Source organism: Corvus brachyrhynchos, unplaced genomic scaffold (assembly GCF_000691975.1).
Source record: "Corvus brachyrhynchos isolate BGI_N302 unplaced genomic scaffold, ASM69197v1 scaffold14, whole genome shotgun sequence".
NCBI lineage: Eukaryota > Metazoa > Chordata > Aves > Passeriformes > Corvidae > Corvus > Corvus brachyrhynchos.
In genome coordinates this window covers 15,990,712-16,013,904 of record NW_008239110.1, presented here as the reverse complement: position 1 = coordinate 16,013,904, position 23,193 = coordinate 15,990,712, and the positions used below count along the sequence as shown (strand labels likewise).

At 38.0% G+C, this 23,193-nt stretch overlaps 1 protein-coding gene across 19 annotated transcripts in view; it reads left to right on the top strand.

Moving 5' to 3' along the window:
- Positions 1–23,193, top strand: part of PTPRK (protein tyrosine phosphatase, receptor type K) — a 388,760-nt gene that overhangs the window by 68,738 nt on the left and 296,829 nt on the right. For all 19 annotated transcript variants that reach the window (XM_017739562.1, XM_017739558.1, XM_017739564.1 and 16 more), the window contains exon 2: positions 14,102–14,224. In XM_017739562.1, the coding sequence (XP_017595051.1) occupies positions 14,102–14,224 (123 nt within the window). The remainder of the gene's footprint in view (positions 1–14,101; positions 14,225–23,193) is intronic.

The window sequence follows — 23,193 nt, the reverse complement described above, 5'->3', positions numbered from 1 at the left end:
CCCTCTGGGTTTTTTTAACTGTCTAAACCAGTGGAAAGCAAATCCAAAAACAACAACAGAGGAATGGGTTTCCGCCAGTTGCTGCCATGAGTTTTGTTGAGTTGAATTGGCTGGCTTTCTGTAAGGGGGCATAAACAGTGAAAGGTAACAAAAATAAAGTTTGTTCTTTGAAAATGGAGAGAGAGGAAGTGAAAGTGGAATGCAGCCAAAGTGATGGGCTATAAAGAGAGTATTTTCAGCAGTGCTGTGAATAGATAAGAGTGGGAGAAGACTCATTTGTCAAGGGCAGAGAGGAGATGCCAAGGTGATTGGGTTAAGGGGAGATGAAGGCTGGAAGAGAGTGTGGCTCAGAGAAGCTTTTTAGTTATCCTTCAAAAACTGAGTATAGCAGGAGTGAGGACACATGAAGAGGCTTGAAGGAAGATGTGAGTGTTGAACGATGATACCTGTAATACTTGAGAAAAGAAGTGCTGACCTGAGATCAAGTGTGTAGTGAAAGAGTAAAAGGGTGGTTGTAACTTGTGCTGCCCTACTCCAAGGTTGTCCAAAAGGCAGGCTGAGGTTCAGTTTAGACAGAAGGAGACCACTTTAGATCAGTGTTATGATGAGGTCAACCCCACAGAAAAAGGGTTTGCAAATGCATTTGTAGATGAGGGCACCCAGAGATGAGATGCAAACAAAAAGACATGGAGTCTGTCTTTGTTCTTTCGAAGTGTATGCAAGGAGGGGACAGAACCTCACTGTGCTGGTGGGTGACGTGGATTTGTACTTGAACTTAAAACAACCATTTGTAATAATCTGTACCTGTCACTTCTTTTTTCTTAACAAATTGTGATATGAACAAAACATATCTGTTTTTTCATTGTCTCATACTTTTTTGGGGTGGACTGTGATATGGCAAAAAATAAGGGAGGAAACTTCTGGTCACACTTTGATGCTGTTTTATTACAAATTTCTTATATTCCTCTGGTACTAAAGTGTTTCAATTCAAAATCAGCAAAATTTTTATTATGCTTGCTGCTTTATTCATTGCATCCAGATTATGTGTTGGTTATTAAGTATTGATTTTTCTATTGCATAAAAATTGTTATGCTTTCTTGGGCTTTGGTCTCTATGAATTATTTTCTTCTGAATGTATTGCTCTGCATTATGTTCTGTATTTTAACCTTTAAATGATAACTTGGTAGTGCAGATCCAATTTTGAGCTTTCTTTAAATTATAATAGAGAAAAATTAGGAAACAGAGAACAATATTGCTTTTGTGGAGAAGCTAGAGTTTTTATTTTAATTTTTAATTTTTTAAAAAATTATTTATGGTGACAAGTGATGCAAGCATTAGGACACACATTGTCCACTGAAACAGTTCACATTTTTTCTTCAGGCTTTAAGAAAACAAAACAAACCCCAAATGCGAAGCTCTCCAAATATTTTCTCCTTATACAAGATTTTTGTTCTCAGATGAGATATAGTAGGAATTTTGAAAATTATTCTTTTTAGCAGCTTATCCTGCTGCAGCCTTTCTTTCCTTCCCCTAGAAAATTGCATGCTGTTTTAGGTAATGGCAGACCAAAAAATGAATGCTTTGTCGTATACACCTTTGTGAATATAGTTCCAAAGGATAAATGAAAAGATATTGTGAAAACATGGGCATGTAATACTGGTATAAGTTCTAGTTGAATATGTAAGTGCCTTGTCTAATTTGAAAAAAAGAGAAGCTAGTGCAAAAGCGAAGTGTGAGACTTTTATTCCTTTTTTTTCCCTTTTAAATGTTCTCTAAGCCTTTATTATTTCTATTATAACCCTTAGGAGATGGAAAACTAGAACCACACAGATTTCTGGGTGTGGCTTATAATTTTGTAAAGAAATGTTCAGTATTCTTTTATAAATTTTCTCCCTTTTAACTCTTGAATCACCTTTTGGCTATTATTTAGCATCAAGCTGATGTTTTCATGAGAATATTTAATTCAGTCTTAAACTCTAAAGGCTGAGTGGTGAATTTATGCTCTGACTAGTACTGGCACCCTATCAGTGCCTACCGGGACAGTTTTCAGCCACAGGTTTTTTTGCACTTAACTTCTGTGCAATGTGCAACATAAAGGGATATGTTTTCACTTGTGTGCTGGAGTGGTAAGATTGTCAGCATAGTGCTTCTCTGTTCTCCTTGCTGTGCTTTGGGCAGTCTGCCTTCAGGACACGGACGGATGATTGGCTTCAAAAAGCTACGACTTCATTGCACAGCATAAAGCAGGTTTTATCCAACCTTCAGGCTTACACTATTTTAAAAAGCCAACCCAGTGAGAATGTTTCTCCATTTAAGAAATGGAGAGATTAAACACAACTTGAATCTGCTTGAAAAATACTATAATATAGTTAAGTATTCTTGTAATAGTTAGTTTTAGTGAAACTCAAGCGCAGATTTTCAGATAAAAACACAAGTTTAAAGTTCTTGAGTTCAATTCCCTGGGAAGCCATAAAATAATGTTATCTTTGTTTTTTAAATGGTAGTATTACTACTGTTCTGATTGTAAATATTTTTAATCTAAAATAGTGATTTCTTGCTAGAAGTTTATACGCCTATTGCAATTTCTCTGTTGAGAGTTTTTTTAATTGCACAAGTGAAGCCAAGTTTGATGGCATATCAGTAAGTTTTGTGCAAAATGGTGTGCTGATTTGTGCTGTTTGTTCACCAGACGTCTTGCTGAGGACCAAATCTGATGAGAGAAGAGATACATTATTTTCTTACATGCACGATTTATATTTTAAATCAGTTCAACAGCAAGTAGTGATTTGGCTACAAGATGTAAAGGAAGAAAGTGAGTTGTTAGCATAATGTGGGTTTCTCTGAGCGTTAAAGAGCTTTGCTGTCAGATTACTCTCTCCCAATGTAATTTACCTAAAATATTTTCCTCATAGTTAGAAAATATTTTGATAAATCTTACTTTGCTGAAGAATGAAGTAACAACTGATACAAAGAGTAGTGTGTGAAATGAATCATCCATTTGACATTCATTTGATTCTGTAGGGCACATGTAAGGGAAGACTCAGATTTGTAAGTCCAAAAAGGAAAGGTAGAAGACAGAAGATAAAAGGAAAATCTCTTATTTCCTTGTGTTTGCTGTTCTCAGCTTGTTCAATATGAAAAGTTCTCATATAATTCTTGTTTTTATCTTAGATTTTCTGTGATACTTTAGTCCATCTTTAAGCATAACATCGCAAAGGACAATGTTATACTTGTCTTTGTGATTGAATAAAAGGTGTTAAAACCAGTAAGGAAGTGCAAAACTTCATTTTGATACCAGGGAATGTATGAAGCATTGCTGAGGAAAGCTTAAGATAAGACATCATTTTAATAGGAGATTATGCAAGGAGAGCCCAGGAAAGGATGGGCTGCTCCATATAACCTTGATTCTGGGAAGGTGATGGAACAGCTTGTGCTTGAAGCCATTTCCAGATATGTGAAGGACATCAGCAAATAGTTTCTGCTTGGACATCAGTGGACACTGTCTTCCAAACAGGGAAGGTCCCACTGAGCACCAGGAAACACTAATACATTAACGTGGGGTTTTTTTTGTTTTGGTGGTGTTTTTTTGTTTTGTGGTTTGTTGTTAGTTTTTGGTTTTTTGTTTGGTTGATTGGTTTTTTGGTTGTTTTTTCTTTTAACAGTGTGGATTACTGAGCACCGGCACAGGTTGCCTAGGGAAACTGTGGAATCTCCATCCGTGGAGATGTGGTCTGGACATGGTCCTAGGCACCTAGCCTCTAGATGGCTCTGCTTGAGCAGAGGGGTTGGACCAGATGGCCTGCAGTAGCCCTTCCACACTCAACCGTTCTCTGATTCTGTAGATTGGGGCCCAGTATATCTTGAATTTGTTATTTGTTGGTCTGTATCTCATCCAGTCTTTCACTAAATTTGGAAGTTTGGCTGTCTCCTGTTGGTGTAGAAACCTTCACTGCTTTCAAAATACTTTTATACTGTTCTTCTTTCTAACCTTCCTTTCATCTTGCTGGATTGTATGAAAAGATATGCAAGATATTAAAGTACTTACCACTTTTCTTACTACAAAATCAGAAACTAGAGCAGTATCTGCACTTCTGACACAAAAGTATTTGGCTCTTAGTTTGGCAGCGCCTGTGTGTGTGAAGGTATATTTTTAAACTCAGTATGTACTGCTCATGGCCCTCCTATTTATGTGCCAAGGTTTGGTGATTCACTGCTAACTCAATTCTTTGTGTACCTTGACGTTGTTTCTTGAAAGATCTCTTCTGAGAGGTTCTTGTCATCCTCTTGAGGCTCTGGATTTATACAATGACCGAACTCTTCAATCATCTCTCTACCTTCTTGTTCTTATCTCCTTCTGAGGCTTCAGAAATGATCTTTTGTTACAGCTTCTGTTATTTTCAACATCAGAGCTCTTCTATTTTCTTGCATTTAATTTGATCTTCCTTTTTGCATGACCATTTAATATTTTATGCACTATCTTATGCTCACTTCCCCTTAGGAAGTCCTCAGCTTTCATGTTGGCCACATTCATTTTGAGCTCTGTGCCTCCATGTACCTTGAGCTTCTTTTAAACTTCAGTCTGCATAACTTACGTACTCTTGTTTCATTTACTCATTTGTCTGGCTTCTGCACTGATGCTGTGGGAATTTGTGTTTGTTGTTCTCAAAGAGGAAACTTTTTTTTTGTTGAATATTTGCTCCTATTGCCTAGCTGGAAGCTTTTGTTTTTGTCTTTTGAATGAAGTTTTAATAACTGATAGAAAAAGAGATGGGTTCTAGAACAAACTTTAAATAACTTATATTGTCCCCTGTCACCCTACTTTATGGCTAAACTGTCAAAATTGTAATAGGGTGGCACTGAAAAGCAGCGTCATGGAAAGGGACCTGGGGGTCCTGGTTGGCAGAATGCTGAATATAAGTCAGCAGTGCTCTGGCATCCAGGAGTGCCAGCCCTCTCCTGGGGTGCATCAGGCACAGCATCGCCAGCCGATCAAGGGAGGGGATTGTCCCACTCTGCTCTGCACTGGGGAGGCCTCACCTCAAGTGCTGGGGGCAGTTCTGGGTGCCACAATATAAAAAAGAGATGAAATTATTAGAAAGTGTCCAAAGGAGGGCCACAAGGATGGAGAATGGCCTAGAGGGGAAGCTGTAAGAGGAGTGGCTGAGGTCACTTGGTCTGTTCAGCCTGAAGAAGAGGAGACTGAGGGGAGACCTCATTGCAGTTACAACTTCCTCGTGAGGGGAAGAAGAGGGGCAGGCACTGATCTCTTTTCTCTGGTGACCAGTAATAGGACCCAAGGGAATGGTCTGGAGTTGTGTCAGGGGAGGTTTAGGTTGGATATCAGGAAAAGGTTCTTCACCCTGGGGGTGGTTGGGCACTGAACAGGCTCCCCAGGGAAGTGGTCACAGCACCAAGCCTGACAGAGTTCAAGAAGCATTTGGACAATGCTCTCAGGCACATGGCATGACTCTTGGGGATGTTCTGTGCCCAGGAGTTGGGCTCGATGATCCTGATGGGTCCCTTCCCACTCAGCATATTCTGTGATTTTGTGATGTGTAGTTGTTAGGCCTGCTTTTGCAGTTGAGTTGGTGGCATGATTAGTAGAGATAGAAGTTGAGCTGTGAACTTATTTCTTCCAAGTCCTTATTTAATCTTTTTTTTTTTCCCTTAGAGAGTAGGTTACAAAATAACCTAGCAGTCAATCTGCAGAAAATTTTGTGATTTCATGTACTGTTAGTAGGGCTATCTTCATTTAACACTCCTGCTGAGTTTAATCTTATTCTTATCCATTGCTTTTTAACAGCATATTGTAAGAATGTTTAGGAGAAATGCCAGAGCCTGTGATATCTATATAAGATTTTTCTATAGATAAGCACTATCAGTGTCTTGGAAAAGGTATTGTTTTTAGAAGCCGCATTGTAAGACGGAATATCCATAAAAAATAATCAAAGTGAATAATTTATTTTTAGAACCCTCAATTGTGTTCTTGAAGTCAGAGAACTTGCTTGCTGTCATTTTATTATTGGTATAGGTATGAAAATATTTATTAATTTCAAGTACATGATTCCACCCCTCAATACCCCAATTTTTTATATTCAAATGGTATAACTTCTTGTCACCAGTGCAATTGGTCAGAAGTTTGCTCAGTGTACTGCAGGAATACTGAAGCTTGCAGCCTATAAGCTGAAATATTAAATAGCTTTGGTGTTCTGTGGATGTTTTAACTTACCTATTGATGAAAACCTACACATAATTTCATGAAACTGTTGATTCTTCTCATGGTTTCAGAAATGTCTTGTGAACTGAAATGGAAATGGTCTTGGTAGCTTCAGTTATAGAAAGTGATCTGCGTATGTAGGGCTGTTTGCTCTCCACTGCCTTTCCCATCCCAAGGAAGGATGAAAAAGACATTAAGCAACTGAGACTTTTCACAGCTACCTCCTATCACCTCTCCAGTAAAGAACAGAAGAACTTCTTTTCCCTGGAGAATAAGAGGAAATTTAAAGACACTTTTGTTTAGATTATGTTTTGTTTCGTTTGGAAACTGAAGGACAGAGAATGTAATAGAGGCTGATCTTTTGAAGAAAAAGAGACCTTTGTCTCTTTCCTTTTTCTATCCAGTTCACTGCTGGTAAAGCATGGAAAAGATTCTTCTTGGCAGTGAATGTGAAGATTTTTGAAATTCGAAATATACAAGGCTTTTCCAGGCTGGGTATAGAGAGAGAGAGAGAGAGGCTAATTTAATGGAAGAAATTTAATAAATGGCATGGCCAGGTAGACCACATCTAATTGTGAATCTTCATGCTCTGCCAATATTTGAGGTTAGGCTAAATGCTGCCATTAATAGTGATAAGTTACTCTGAAGAGTACAGGAAAGGATGTCCACCTGAGGCTTCTTGCATTCTCAATAACTGGCACCTAATAATTATCAAGTTCCCATCTTTCCTTTCTAAAATTAGCTATGATTAAATTAGCTATTTATTAATAAGGAATATGGAAGGCAGAAAATGAAAAGAAATATGCATAGATCAGACTTGATTGTAAGCTGTTTAGCTTTTTTTCCCCCTACTCTTCTCCTTTGTTATTGCACTACTTAATGACTTTTGGAGGGTGGGATTGGTTCTAATTTCACAGTGATTTATAGCAAATACTGATTTAGGAGAGGTTTGTCCAATTCCTTGTCAGAAAAAAATGTATTTATAGGGATGTTTAGATTATTTGACTGTTACACAGCACCAACAAAAGCCCTACAACTAAAATATAATAACGTTAATTTAGGAATAAATTACAATATTTCCTATTTTGTTGTTGGAGTTTATATTCCATTGGTGCTATTGAATGAGACTTGGAGTCCCATGTTCAAGTTACTAAGCTAAGAGGGTGATTAAAACTTCCTGATATTAAGAACAAGTTTAGAAAAAATTAAAAAACTTTTGCAGGTAGTTGAATTTACTTGGCTTTTACTGCTGTTACTTGAAATCAGTTGTTTTGTATAATGAATTCTAGTACTACAGAATAAGATACCACTCTAAGGAAGATAAATATTCTTAGTATTTAGTATGACTTCTCCTTGTAACAGAGAATCTGTAATTCTCCTTAAGTGCAGCTCTTTTCATGGTTATTTTTTTAACGTTAAATAGTGCCTCTGATCTTCTGCCTTTTTAGATGCCATAGGTTAATTAAGGTTGTTTCAGTGTTAATTTCAGTAGATAATACTTAACATAAGCATTTTAACACAAGTCATTAAAATTTATTCTCAAACTGCATTTACATCAATTCTTAGTATAGTCTCAATAGGTGTTTGAATGCTCTGCAGTCAAGGTGTTTTAAAATGCTCATAACAGAAATAATGTAGTGCCTTTAGGAGATGAAAACATCCTGTGCTTCAAGGTGTGCTATAATATGAACAGGTAAATTAATGTGGTAGGTGGGTGATTTTTAAAAGCAGAACTTGTACCTGTATGTATATGACTGAAAAGAGACCTGCTATAGCTCCTTTATACTCTTCAACCTTTGAATTCACCACTCAATGGGAGAAGAAAAAAGTAAATTTTCACAGGACTTTTACCTGACATCACAGATCAACATAATTTTGTACTGGGTTCTTGCCATGGAGCTATCTACTTTGATAGATTTAGAGCTATTCATTATGATTTTACAGCAGGTGGTGGAGAAAAATAAAAGTGTGCTCTCAAACAGAAGGAGCAGATTGTTCCACTAGTCATTTGAGCTGAATGAGAAAAGAGTATTTCATCCCTGATGCGACACCTTCATACATGGAAGTCCCAAAAGAAACCATTGGTAACTGAGCCCTGTGTACAGGAGAAATTGTGCTGACAAAACTTTGTTTTGTGCCTCTAGTAGATCTCTTCTCTTATGCTGTTGGTTTGCTGTTTCCTTCTCCTCCTGGTCTGCTTGTTCCTAGTGGATGAGTTTCCTCGCTCACAACCAGCTCCTTAAAAGGGAGGGGCATGAACTTTGAGATATTACTAGTGTGTTTTGCATTCTGCATAACACCAGAAGTGGTTAGATGAAAAACAGATCTCAGAACTAAACTGTTAACTCGGATTCTTTCAACTGTCTTTCAATACATGCCATTCTGTGCCTGAAAAAAATCCTTTGCCATGCTGATAGGTTATAGTACTAAGTAACGGAGAACACTTCCAAAATCTAAATATTAAAACTGCCATACAGAATATTTACATGCTATTTGGGAATAGCATCTTTTAGCTAGAAGTCAGTAGATCTCCAGTGCACCATCCTTATAGTACTATTAATAATAAATGTTATGAGTATCTTAAATTTAATTTAATGTTGTTGTGCAACTGCCTGTTTCTATTCTATATAGTAGAAGTGCATAATCTCTAGGAAGTGCAGTGAGAACATTGGAATTGTTAGATAAAGATCAGTTATTCAAATTCAGAATCAGTTTTTTCTTTTTGTCCTGAGCTGATGAGCTGGGAGGCCACAGTAAAGTTGTACTGGGCATCCATTTATCAGTGGGAGTTATTGACACGTCCTTCTTCTAGTCTTAAGCTTATTTTTATTTTAACCTGGTGGAAAAAAGATCTGTTTAGCTCTTTCCTGGGTTGTGATAAAAGGAGGTAGGATAAATCCAAATCACAGGGCAATGTCAGTGCCAAGTGTTGCTGCTAAGGAATTATCATTATGATTTTAAAACTGTGCAATTGATTTTTAAATTTAAATAAATAAATAAGTATTTAAAAATAGCTTTTTATAGGTATTTTGGATTTGTGTGGCGAAGTTTTGGTGGCTGGGGGGGTTACAGGGGTGGCTTCTGTTAAGAACTGCCAGAAGCTTCCCCTGTATCTGTCAGAGCCAGTGCCAAGCTCCAAGACAGACCCTGGCTGAGCCTGTCAGAGACAGTGGTAATGCCTCTGGCATAACAGATTTAAGGGGAAAAATTTTCTGTGTGGCAAAAGGGTTTTTAAGATTTGATATTATTTTTCATTACCCTACTCTGATTTGATTGGTAATAAATTGAGTGTGGTTTGCCCATGATAGTAATTGGTGAGTGACCCACAGGTATTTCAAAATATTTTTCTCTCCCCTGAGGAGGGGATTGATAGAGCAGCTTTGGTGGGCACATGGTGTCTAGCCTGGGTCAATCCCCCAAAATAGATGATGCGTCAGTTTTGACTATAATGTCTTTACTAAATCTTCATTAAATTTTGGTTAATTTTGGATATTTTATGATTAATTTTGAGATTAAATTTAGGTTAATCTTGATGACCTTGTTATTAAGCAGAGCTTTAATTTATTTTCTGAGAGTTCAGTGTGGGATATTAATCTTTCTTTTTATAATGAACATTTAAGATTCTTTATCTTTCATAGATGAAAATGGACATGTAGGCAGGAAATTTTTTGAGGCTAGCATGATTTATCACTTATCTTTTAGAAGGACGTTGAAGGGGAGTGTGTGTTCTCGGTCTGTTTAAGCTGAAGTTGATAACGTAGTGAAGCTTACGAGAAAAGATAATGGATACAGTGAATTGTTGTTTTTCTTGGTTTCTGTGAAAGGTAAATGTTTCCCAAATACTTCACAAGCAACTGAGCAAATTTGATTGATCCAAAATACAATTAGTAGTTTGACAAAATAATCAGAGATATTTAAAATTCTGTCTTCTTATCTATCTATTCCAGCTGTTGGTGGGGTGTTTGTTCCCGATGGACAACCTGTGTTTTTCTTTTTGCTTGTCTTTGATTGTTGAGGGTGACTTGATTGCTGCTGCCACCTCTGCAGGTGTGGCAAGTCATGACTCTGGTTGATGCTGTCCCATCCAGCTCTTCTGGGCCACGTCCTGAGGGCAGTGTTGTTTGAAGAGAGGAGATTCTACTTATTGCCTTCCAACCCAGTCCCTTGACCCACATCAGGCTGCTGAGGTCAGACCAGTCTGGTGTATTACTCTGATCACTGCTGCTGCTGCCATCTTTTTCAGAAGCATGATAATAGAAATATAAGGTAAATATGGATTTAGGTACTGCAAGATCCAAGAACATTTGAATGTCAGCACTGTGTACTTCCAGCTGGGAGATTGAGCAGACGTGCACAAATCACAGTGGTAGGATATGTGTGCTGGTAGGTATGGACAAATTCCAGTGGCAGGGTAGTATTGAAGAAAAATTGTAAGTTATGCATCAGTGGTAGCTAAAGGAATGTGGTGGTGATAGGTAATGGGACAGTGGTTGGTAGTGAAGTACCATTTTATTGAGTTTTGGAGGAAGTTACAAATGTCTTAGTAGGAGATTTCTGACTTATCATCTGTAGGATATTAGCGGACTGTTGTCAAAGTGTTAGGCAACAAATGTGAATGGCTATTTGAGTTCAGCTGCTGAACTTCATTGGAAGGTAGTGAATGTTCATCAAGCTGATCCACTGTCTTCCCTGAGCAATGCTGTTACATTATTGTGGACAGTGGCCCAGTAGCTGAATTAGGGTGCTAATAAGTCCTGGCCTACTGTGTGCTTTTGTCAGATGTGGTTTTATGTTTGAGTGGTTTAAGATTTGATTTAAAATGTATACAGTTTTGAACAAATGACTGGGAACAAAATATATCACTCCAGGTTTCACCCACCCACCACCTCTTCTCCCTGTGTTTTCCACACAGCATGTTGCACCAGGTTTGTCTCTTTCTGCCTGGAATTACTGAAATAGCATGCAGGCAATTGACTGTTAAAAGAGAGAAGGAGAGGTCTATATTTGCTCATGTTTTAAATCTTAAGGAGTAGTCTGCAGGGGGTTTGAAATGCTTGGCCTGTCCTGTGTAGTACTGGATAAAACACTCCAGAATTAGTTGTTTACCTGCCTTGAAAAGTCTCAGTATGTTGGTAAGAGGTAAGGTGGCAGTGTGCTCCATGAGAGGAAGCCATTGGTTCAAGCAGTTGTTACAGGGTTGATTTTGTAGTGGGTTGATAATCTGCCCTGATAAACTTTGCTCATATGTATATGATAAACGCACACTTGCTTGTTCTGTGGGTGCAGCCATGAGGTTGGGATTGCTTGCTGTCTATTAAAAGGCGAGTTGTTATTGCTAATCAGAACCCTGATAACTAAAATTAATAGTGGGTACAAAGACAAGCAATTAAGGACATTCATCTTCTAAATGAGACTAAAAGATTCATTGGTGGTTTAAATTTATATACTGAGGGCACTTAAACCATTAAAAAGGGTAATGGGTGCCCTGCAGGCATGTGCTTCAAAGCCATATGTCATTTCGGTGCTGGGACAGGAGACTGATAACTTCCCTTTAAGGGAAACTGCTATTCATTTATCAATAAACTGTTGAAGGAAATGTACATTTTTTTGCTGTAGAGTGCTCATAGAGGTGTAACGTAAGTTAAATCAAAATGCAAGATTTATGTTCTAAGTATTTTTGGTGTTTTCATAATAGATTTTAATTAGAAAAGTCTCTCACTGGTAACAGAGGGCACTGGATTTGGGATTTTAAAAAGTGTAAATATTTCTCTGACACACAAATATTTCTCTCGTGCCTTGCAGTCTTTGACAGTGACACTGATGTAGTAACCAACAGGGAATAAGATGTTGGGGCTTTTTTGTTGCTGCTGTTGATGCTCTGCTCATGTTTCACAGGGTGATGTTTGAGCAAGTTTTGTTAATACAGAGATGAATATGACATTTTAAGGGTTTATGGTACAAGGATTTAGCACAAATTTTGCTTCAGTGTAGAATTTTCTTTCTTTGTCCTCGCCAGCTGAAACATTGGTTAACAGGTAATTCTGGGGGTGCCTGGGTATGTATCTGGCAATGGGTTTTGGTGAGGTAGGATTATCTAAAACTTGGTTTTGTCATTCATTCAAAATTACAAATACTTTTGCAGATTTTTGGGAACTATTTGAGTTATCCCTAATAAAAGATGCAAGATAAAAGATCTCTTGGTGTGGGACACAGTACAGATTTGTTTATGGAATTTAGTAAAAGGAAATTACTCTTCCCTAAATATGAACACTGTTTTTGCAAACTCTCTGCCTGTTACCTGATACTTGAATATTCTGTTTTGGGTAGGTTAAAAGCATTTTCATTCTCAATTTGGTGACATACATGTCCATTCCTCCTTTCCTTTTTCTCTGGCCTTTCTGAGTTCTATACCATGTATGTCTTGTACAGGGGGCAGGAATGAGCACAGGCTGTAGTTCTTGATGGTCCTGAATCTCCCCTTTCCCACCTCCAGCCCATTTGCCTCTGGGGTGTATGTGAGCTGGTGAGACCCAGGCAGGCATGGAAGAGTGTTGGCTGTTTGTGCTGTGATGGTGACTCATCAGAGGGCAACACTGGACTTTATTGTAATAACGGGTTTTTGTTTGTTCTCAAAGTACTTGTCCCATATTTTGTATTTAAAAGTCAGACAACAAAGTTAATACAAACACCCTGTTATTCTAGAAGTGTCTTAGCAAAAGGAACTTTTGTTGTGATAAGTGTTGTTATTTGGATTGATGTGCCTGAATTACTGAGGACAGGAAGAAGTGGATTCAAGAAATATCTCCACTGACTTCCAAAAATGGTCTATAGTCTAGTTCTTGGGTTCTTATATAAACTTCTCTGGATTAAAAAATACCACCTAAATCATAACGAATGCAGTGTGTTTTCTCTTTCACTCTCTCCTGGTATTGCCTTTTGTTTTTGAGCAGGAGGAGCAAACTCTAGGGCTGTGTGCCATGAATAGAGAGAACAGCTCATGCAGAATTGTATGCATGACATCTGTATTTTCTTGCCTTTATGCTCTGCTTTTTCCTTTGACCAGGCTCTTTTGATTCCTTTGTTTCTTCCTTCTCAAACTTTGATCTTTTTCTGTGATTGTCATGCTTTCTTCTCTTTTTCCCAGACTATTTAATGGCCTTGAGTTAATAATGGACTAAAAAAGTTTCTGAATGAGACAGGGCAGATATTACTGTTCTGCATGGGAATTCTGTCCTTTTTTTTTGCCTCCCATCCTTTACATTCCTCCCATTTTTCTTTCTCTCTGTCACTTCTCCTCAGAACTTCTGTTGTAAGGTTTTGATATCTGTTGTTTTTGTGACCCTGAAAAAATGCCTTGCTATGTTATGCTAGACTGATTTAGTAAATCAAGATTACCAAATTCATTCTGCAGCAATTATTTAATTTCTAAGTAATTTTAATTAATTTTTCTGACTGTTTTGGGTGCAGTATTTATCCTTGTTGTCAGTGTTTGGACTGCTTATGTTTTCAATGCATCAGAGTTTTTGATTTTCGTCTTTGACCTTGGTCCATTATTTTCAGCTGCCCCTGTGGTTTAGATAGCATGTTGCTTTTTGTCATGCAGATAGGTTTCACTTGGATTGGTGACTTCAGGCTATGATTTGCTTGGAAAGAAGGTGCTCTTGGGGGAAATTGGTTGTGTGGAGTAGCGATGTTTTTACCAAAGAGAGTGGAACACTGATGGGTGAGTTGTTTGCAGGCTTTAGCTTTGTAAAAGCAAGCCTGTGAACTGTGGTACAAGGCTGTGCAGGCACTGCAGTTGTGGTGGGCCCCTGAGAAACACTTCTGCTTGACTCTTGAAAGATCTCTGCTTTTAAATAAACTAATAACAAGTTTCTTCTCTAGGAGGATGCACATTTGATGATGGTCCTGGGCCCTGTGACTACCACCAAGACCTGTATGATGATTTCGACTGGGTGCATGTCAGTGCTCAAGAGCCTCACTATTTGCCACCTGAAATGCCTCAAGGTGAGAAACCTCATAGATATTGAAGGATAAGTTTCTTTATAAATTTGGAGCCTCACTGAATATGGCCTCAAGGCCATGCTCTGAGATCCCCATTCTAACCTTGATAAGGGAGGTAATAAAAAGAAACAAAACTAATAAATGTAACAGTCTTGGTAATTGAGAAGCCTTCTTAGATCAAATCCCCCTGTAAAGCTGGGATGAGGCGTAGGGAAGGGAGAAAGGAAGCCACAATTTCCTCTTTATTCTGTGTGGAATTCCTCTTGACTTTAAGTCAAATTCTGTGTTTTATATGACAGCTAATGTATCGATTCAATTATTCAGGTAGGCACTAGAAGAAATGGTGAAAAAGGGATACATGCAAAAACCCTATACACTGATTCCTTCCCTCCCCTCCCCCCAACCTCCTATCATCCGAAGGTAATCAGAAAAGCTTTGATTTATGGAAATATTGCTGTTGTTAATTACTATTTAGGACAGGTAATGAATAACTGAAGAGGCACAGCCTACATGACCTTGCCTGCTCACCTTTGATGAACAGCTTAATCGGCGCTTCCCAGACAGCATGATATGCTGAGAGAATGAAAGCATTTGAAATTCAGCTACATTTTCCAATTAATAATACATTAAGTAATTAATCATGCAGAGGAGGAAAAAAGGTCATGGCTATTTTATTTGTATCTAAAAGGTTTTGTGAAGTGAGGTGTGTGTGGAGAAGGAGTGGGAAATGTTGCCACACAGAAGTAACCTCACCTCTGCACCATTCTTTCCCCTGCTTTTTCATACTGTTGTGAATTAATAATGGTGGTTGATCTATATAATTTTACTTAACTGCTACCTAGCTGGGTTACCCCTGCTTTGGAGTCATCAATACGAGCAGGTGTTACCATGCCCAATAACTTGCAAAATAGTTTAATTAAGCAAGACCCACAGTTTATTTAATGGACTTCTTGGTGCTTCAGTTTTGCATAAGGAAGAATAAATTTAAAGCCTGAAGCCTCAACATTCGTGATGGTCTTATATTAAAAAAAGCTCAAAACAATATCTCCCCTAGTAAGGCTGAGATTAATTACTATTCTGTTTGCATTTTTCAGAATCTACATGTTTTTTTTATAAAGGTTGGAGGTATCTTAATTGTGATGGAAGCACTATTTTGGGAAATTTTGGTATTTTCAGACTTTTGGCACACCTTGTCTAGGAAGAAGAGCAATTTGAGGAATTTTATTTTGAATGAACCTAAATGACGAGATAGCTTCTTGCTTACCCCAAATAACATACCTGTCATCCTTAGGCAGTTTTCAGTGTTAAATGACACAGTGCTCTCTGGTATGTGATTTCTGTTCAATTCTGCTACAGACTCTTTTTTTCTCTGAGTGTAGCACATGGATTCTTTCAGAGGAAGTTCTTATTTTTGCATCTGTATGCAAAATTGTGGCTGCTCAATAAAATCTATCAGAATAAAGGAATTTTTCAGGGATAGTCCAAAACAGATACAGCAGAAGCTCTGGTTATTATTATTTTCTTTCTTTGGTCAAAATGCTAGGCTTCTTGTTAAAATGCTAGGCCAAGCTTGATGTTTGGTGACTGAGATGTGGACTAAAACTAAGCCTCAAATCTGTTCTGGTCTGATGAGCTTTCCCTTAAGAAGTTCAGAGTCTTCAGATTCTGAAGATGCATGCCATATCTAAATATTTAAGTTCATTTGTGTTTGAAATAGCATAATTTTAAATTAAGTCTAAAAAGTTAGCCTGGTTCTAACATGAGTGCTGAATTCTTCTGATGGATCTGCAGGAAATGGAACAGCAAGAGGTTCAGGCAAAAGCAGAAGGAAAATAATTGTGCAGTCATCTGCTGTGCAGTGTTTTAACATTGGTGACCCTTCCTGATTACTGTTGAAACTGTAGGCTTGAAAGCATTCTACTATTCATGAAGAAGTTATCCAAGCAGAATAAGATATGCTAATGAAAGTATAGATAAAATTAAACTACTGCAGTTTTCAATTTGAAAAATGATATGTTTTCTAATCTGTAGAAGCTAGGAATCTCTTAGGCTCCACTGTTTCCTGTTCAGTCAGTGAAAGAGAGCAGAGAAGGGAAGGAGTACCTAGAAAAAACTAAGTAGCAAAGAAAACGAAGTCCTAGGGTAGGGGCTGTTTTCTTTCCATCTCTTCTTCTCAGGCTCTATAATCCTTCACCTCGGCACAAAGCTCCTTGATTGACACCTCCTCTGTATGGACACCCTTTGCAGTGTTTGGAAACCTTGACTTTCACATCTCTTTGGAATACAATAAAATGGGGGCTCCAGGCATAGATTTGTCTCGGGAGGAGCACTGTTTTACCACTGTGATAAGAAGGTAATACCCTTACAGTGAGTATGCAGCTTTCAGGGCTCTAACTTTACCAGGTTCACATGGAATCATTGTAGTTATAGAGGCTTTTACTCAATTTTCAAATGATAATTTTTAGTCTTCAGTGTCTTCAGTACTTCTTCAGAAAGACTTATTAAAAAAAACCCCAAAAAACAAAACTCCCCAAAATAAAGAGTGCAAGAGAGAATAGGATACGTAAAAAAATAGTAAAAGGGAAAAAACTGACAATTGTTAATGTTATAGCAATTGCTAAATTGACAAGGGCCAATGTTTTACTTTTGATTCAAGGGGGGTGGTGGTTTAAATCAATGTTGTGCTTTGGAGAGCGATGATGAATCATGAGAAATTTCAGACCTAATGGCATGTGCTTCAGAGTGCTATGAAAATATGAAAACTTCTCCTAATGGAAAACATTTTACAAGTGTAGCAATAGTAAATGCTATTGGTAAAGCAAGTATAATTACCTCTGACTAATTAATGCAACTTCAGATATTTTTTTAGACTGACCTACATTGTGTTTCTCAAGCTGTGAGCAGAGGTAAAAGCCACTTACCTCCTGTTATGGGAAAAATAAATGCAGCAATAATGATTAATTTAAAAATAAAGTGAGCACTTAAAGCAGGTGCTTGAGTACATGTTTAAATACCAACTTGTAAATTGTCCAAACTGCAGCTTACATGATAAAATCTTTGGATTACTTAGTAAGACCTGGAAAAACATCTGATTTCCAACATTAGCTTTCTGAGAGCAGTGAAAGCAACTGTGCTAGATCAAGCTAAAGACCTGCTGATGTTGAGTGTAGCCATTAGCAGTTGCCTAGGCAAGAAAGTAGAGGTAGGACAAATAAGTGCTGATCGACGCCCTGGCTGCTCTCCTACTTTCCAGCTGTTTGGCATTTAGGAATGTTCTCAACTAGAAACAGTCTTTATTAGTAATATTCTCAAGGAGTCTACTGTTTTGCCCTGTCAGCCTTGTCTTACTGTGTGCAGGCTCCTTGAAGGCTTCAGGTATCTGCTATGGGCTAAAACAGAGTGCCAGGTTTTGTTATGGAACATGGGGAAATGCAGCTCTTCTTGCTTGTTTTGGACTTGCACGTGACTTCTCTGCTAAATATGTTGGTCTTACATACAGGAAGTGTGCACAGCTGAGTACTAATCCTCACCTCCCACCCACTCATTTTTTTTTAAATACCTCTTTAATAAAATAGACACTTTTCTCTGGACCATAATTCCTAGGTCAAATGGTCCAAGACTACTGAAATGTTCCATAAGTGGAAATGGTTCTGCAACTGTACGTTTGCATTTTGTGGGAGGCAGGGCTGCTAAGCAGGTGTTGTATTTTTGTAGACATGGTGACAAAAAGTGAAGTCCAAGTATTTACCTTGTGGTCTTTGTCCCTCTAAAGAAAGATATCTTCTAGATGTTAAAGCAAACCCTTTAGAGCACATATTATGTTTTCATGTGTGTTATTTTTATACATCATGCTAAACAAGATAGAAATTGGAGAATGCTCTTAAGCTGAAATCCAATTTTGTCTGTGGATATTTTCCAGTTATTTTAGGGAATTATTCATTGTGTGTGGGTAACTTAATTTTGCAGAATACAAGAGTAAATAATAGTGCTTTCTTATACCACTGGAGATGTGCAAAGGGAGATTTTATCTATATTAATAATACATTTACTGATGGTTTTACTCCTAGATAGATAGTTTATTTACCCTGTTTGCTTTGCCTGTTAAAAGCAGCATTACTCTGGGGCTATGCAAGGTCAGGGCATGAGAGCCTGTAATGGGCTGTGCGATGGGAGCCCCTTAATGAAGTGCCTTTTTAATGTAAGAGCTATTACCCTCCTGGTTACAAATGCATTTTGAAGAATGTCTAAATTATAGTGGACAATACTGACGTGCTGAGATGGACATCTTTTTTCTGATCTCTCAGATGGATAATGTTCCTGGATTGGATGTGTGCTAATTTTTTAAAATTGGTTTTATAGAAATCTGAGAAAACTAAATTAACAGCAGTGGGGGTGGTCCTTAGCTGCACTTGTCATCTGCCATGACTAAAGAAAAACAAATTAAATCTTTAAAGGTATTCCTTAGTATTATAGAGTTTTGCAAATGCAAATGTTATTTGTTACAATGAAGAGTATTGCAGAAATAATTTTGTCACTTTACAGAAATTGTATATAACCTGTTATGCTGCCTTGTTAACGAATAAAACTAAATTCACTACTCTGAAAAAAAGGAAAAGAAACAAAACAATCCTGAAAAGTAAAACATTAACATATTCTGGTTTAGGTGGATATTTTGGGGGAAGATTACAGAGTTATTTCAGAACGGAGAACGTATATGGTGAAAGGTATTGGAGGAAATCTGTCGACAAATAATCTTAGGCTCTACTTTCATGGTTCTTTTTTATGGTTTTTAGGTAGAATGTCTGACTGCTCATTACCACATCCTGTCATGCCCAGAGGCATTCTCATGTTTCTGCCTTCTCCCAGTTGTTTTGATGCGCATGTGGTTGTCTACTTGTGTGGATTGGAAATAAAAAAAGAAAGTATGGAGCATGGGTCAGTTTGTTAGCCCAGTTAGCTCATTGTGCATCTTTAAAAAGATTTGCCATGCTTGTGCAGCTGATGAGGAGCATATTAGCTCTTGGCATGAGTGGGTGCAGGGCTTGTGTAAACCTCTAGGGCACCTGAAAGAAATATGAAAATTACATCCTTAGATTTGCGTGCAACTTAAATATTACTGTACAAATAGTGTTGAATATTTGTTGTGATCCGAAAGGTCAGTTGTTCTCTATTTAAGTTCTGCCTTGTACAGAAAGGAAATAACTTTTGTGTCACCTGCATGACCCAAAATGAATTTCAGTGCAGGACCAATGTCAGTGTTTATGAAATGTATAACTGAGAGAGGGCAGCCAAAAGGTCATGAAATTTGTGTTTTAATATAGATTTCATATGGATGTAGCTCAGGAAGGAAAGCTGTAATGTGAATGTCATATAGATGAGACTTCTGGCCTTTTACTTCACTTAAACCTGAATTTTTCTCCTGTAAAAATGAATCCACCAACTCATGAATAAATTTAAATTATGTGGAAGTGTAAGGGTATAGTCAGACGAAAGCTAACTGGGAAGCAGTGTCTAGTGAAAAAAGATGCATTTCTTGAGGCATGGAAAAGATTGAGAGCTCGGCAGTGGGAGAACCCTCACCATGTCCTGGGTTACAGAGCTCTTGCACAGTGATGCTGCTCCACACGTGAAGTGGCAACTTGCTGTTTTGTGCTACAGAAGGGTGAACATCAAACAGGGTCTCTTTCTGGGTCTCTTTATTTTAAGAAAGGCGAAAAAAGTTTACTAGTCCACTGAGCAACTAAGAACTGAATTTTCAAGATCTTGCTGCTCTAGGACTTGCTTTGTTGGTGTAAAAATCAGAGAAACTGTGCGTGAAGGAATTTGTTGACTAGTCCATAGATTGGAAAATGCAATCCCAGAATGTAGTGGTTCTAAAATTTGATAATTGAAAGCTTATCTGGGTCACTCATAATGTTATGAAGTAAATTGCAAAAGCTTGGGTCATCTGTTTGGAGCCGGTAAGAAATTCTGGTTGTCTTTCCCCCTTTTTACATTTCTTTATGTGATAGGATGGATATGTTTTATTTAAGGTGGCTGAATTTTTTTCATTGGATGCTTAAGTCTTCATATTCTCCTTCACCCCAAAAGCTGACTGGCATTTATTTCCTGCTTAGCTTGTCAATGCACTGCAGAGCTGAATTTATTTGAAGTACTTCTTTGATCAGAAAAACATATTTTCCTGCCTTTCTTGTTCAGTAAACCTTGTGCTTTTTTTTTTTTTTTTTTTTTTTTTTGTCTGTGTTATTTGGTAGTAGCATCTTTAACAGAAAGAAGCCTACCTTGTTAGTCCAGTGCAATTAATGTCTGCCTAAGGAATGTGTGTAAACATCCTGATCCTATTTGGCTCATTCAGTACAGTGCACTATCAATCTATTGACTAATTCCAAGGATTCCCTGTTGTTCTCAAATACATCTGACTTGGTATAAAGTGAACAGCAGAGGGGCACAGGGAAGGCTTTATAGATATTGCACAATGTATCAGTGCTTTTGTACAATTAGATAATCTGTTTTTTGTCAAGAAATTTAGGTGTGAGTTTAGTAAAATTTTTGTACTAATAGTAACAGCTTTGGCATATGAGTAACAAATGTCTTGGGTTTTCATTCATTGACACAGACTTCTTACTGAATTTGCACAAAATTACTTCACCTTCAAGGCCAGCTGCTACATCCGCTTATCTACACTGATTTGGTTGGTTTTGCTTTTTGTTTTCCTCTTCTAAGTTATAATACTATTTTGTTCAGCCTTATCCCTTCTATCCAGTGTAAGCTGTATAAAATGCAGCCTTCTGAGAAACTGCTCCTTTTTCCTTGTTCTTTTTTTTTTTCCTAGTTCAATATTTGAAGTATGTTTGTATGTTGTACTGAATCTGAAGTACTAAATTAAAACAAGGGGAGAAACCTGTTTGTTATAGATAGAGTTTCAAAGTAGTAGGTCAACCTTGGACAAATCCACCTTTGCCATCCTGATACCATCAGAGCATTTGTAACAGTATTCTTGCTTGTGACAGAGCCTTCTGTGGAGTGGTGCAGCTTTCTGGCTTCTGGTATCTGTATCTCAAGGAGTTCAAACGGTATTGGTCAGCACTGTGAGCAGGGAGAAATGACCAGTTCTGGTCAACTCTTGCCACTCTTGGTCAGAAGCCTGGGCTGTAAGTGGAAGTGTTTTATTGCTTGCATAAAGTCAGCTGCTGCTTCGGGAATTGTGAATGTCAGTAAGAGGCATTACCTGCAGCTGCTATTTTGGTAGCATTGTGAAGGGTGAACAAAAAGCAAAATGGTGCTGTGCTGGCCTTTCAGAATTGAAGGGAAAACAGGGTTGAAAAGCACCTTGGTAGCCTGGAAGGTGTTACAGATTATTTGAGGCATTTAGAGGCATTCAGAGTGGGCAAGGCTAGAAGTCCAAAGCACAGCAAGGAGCAGTGTTTGTTTGGTTTCTCACAGTTTACCTGCATGGAGAGGAGCAAGCCAGCCTGGCTTTTGAGTAGTGTATCTGCCTGTTGTGCCATTGTCCTACCATCATTTTCACTCTCACTTTCTGCTTGTGTGTGTTTATATGTATTTATTATTTTCTCCTGAAGATAACAGTTGCCTTGCCTTCAAATTTTCTGGGCTATTTTGGAGTGCACTGGAGGGTCAGACCTGAATTAATGTAGTGCTGCTTCTCACGTGGCTTCATTTGGCTCAGAGCACGGGCAGAGCTCGTGTCCTCCTGCTCACAGTGCAAGGCACAGGGTCAGCACATCTGGTAACCTGGAACCCTCTGTTTGGCACCCTTTGGCTGGACCCTCTCATAGAAAAGATCAAAAGCAGACAACTAGTGTATGTGAAGTTATTTTATGTTTGCATGGCTGCTTCAGCTTGCTGTAAGTGTAGGTGGCATTCTTCCCTGTCCCTGTCTACATCTGCTCCTACTCTTTAGCTTTACATTTCTGTAGGAAAACTCAATGCTCTGCTTTCTGTTCCCACTCACCTGTGTGCAATTTTTAGCAGTAATAAAATCACATCTTGTCATGTAGGAGATGGAGAAGAAGTGAGATTAGAAGTAGGGGAAAAAAGTAAACTAATTTTACTATTTGGAAGAGGATAAATAAAAACAGCACCTAGGAACAATTTGGGGAGGAGAGTGAAGGAAAAATATTGTGATGTATGAAAAAGATTGGTGTTCAGACAAGATGGAAAAAAGCCCTGTAATAGAATGAGTAATGTATAGTGGTTGCTAATGCAGGTTATTGCTTCTGAAGCAGTAAACTTCAGAAAGAAATGCCACGTATTTCTGTGGCTAGGGTGTTATGGTAACCCTTTGTGCATGGGTATGTCCCCTTCCCTGGGCTAACTTCTGACTTTGGCCACAGCAGATATGAAGCCTCTTAATGGAAGTGAAGCTGTGAGATACTTTGAATTCACTGCAGAGTAAAAGCATCCCCAATTTAGTACGGGACCTGTTATGCAACTGTAAACTAATATCTGAATTACCTACAAATCTATAGCCTGAGCAATGACAACCCCAACAACAGAAGCAGCAATGCCCATAAAAATAAAAACCTTTAAGTAAGATGAGATAAAATTCAGTAAGCCATATAATAGCAAAAAAACCAAAGGGAAGTGATGCTTTCCTTCATGTTTTCAATGTACAGTGTCTGAAATTTTCCTGTCTGCTTAAATATTGATTTCTGAGGTCTAACCCTTTTGCTGCTCAGCATGTAATTTATGTTCCCTTGTGCTTTTGCTGCAGATCTGTGCTGATGCAGCAGTCATTGATGTTTGTTAATAGTGACTACAGCTGCAGTATTAATAAAATTACTATTTTATAGAACAGATTTTGAATCAGCTGAGAAGGTTCAAACATTTCATAACTTGTGGTGAGCTAATGAAACAATTACAGTCAGAAAACTGCAAAATATTTAATTTGGGTGTTTTTATCATTACTTACTATTGCTATTTGTTCAATTGGTTTTTATTGAGCTAGTTAG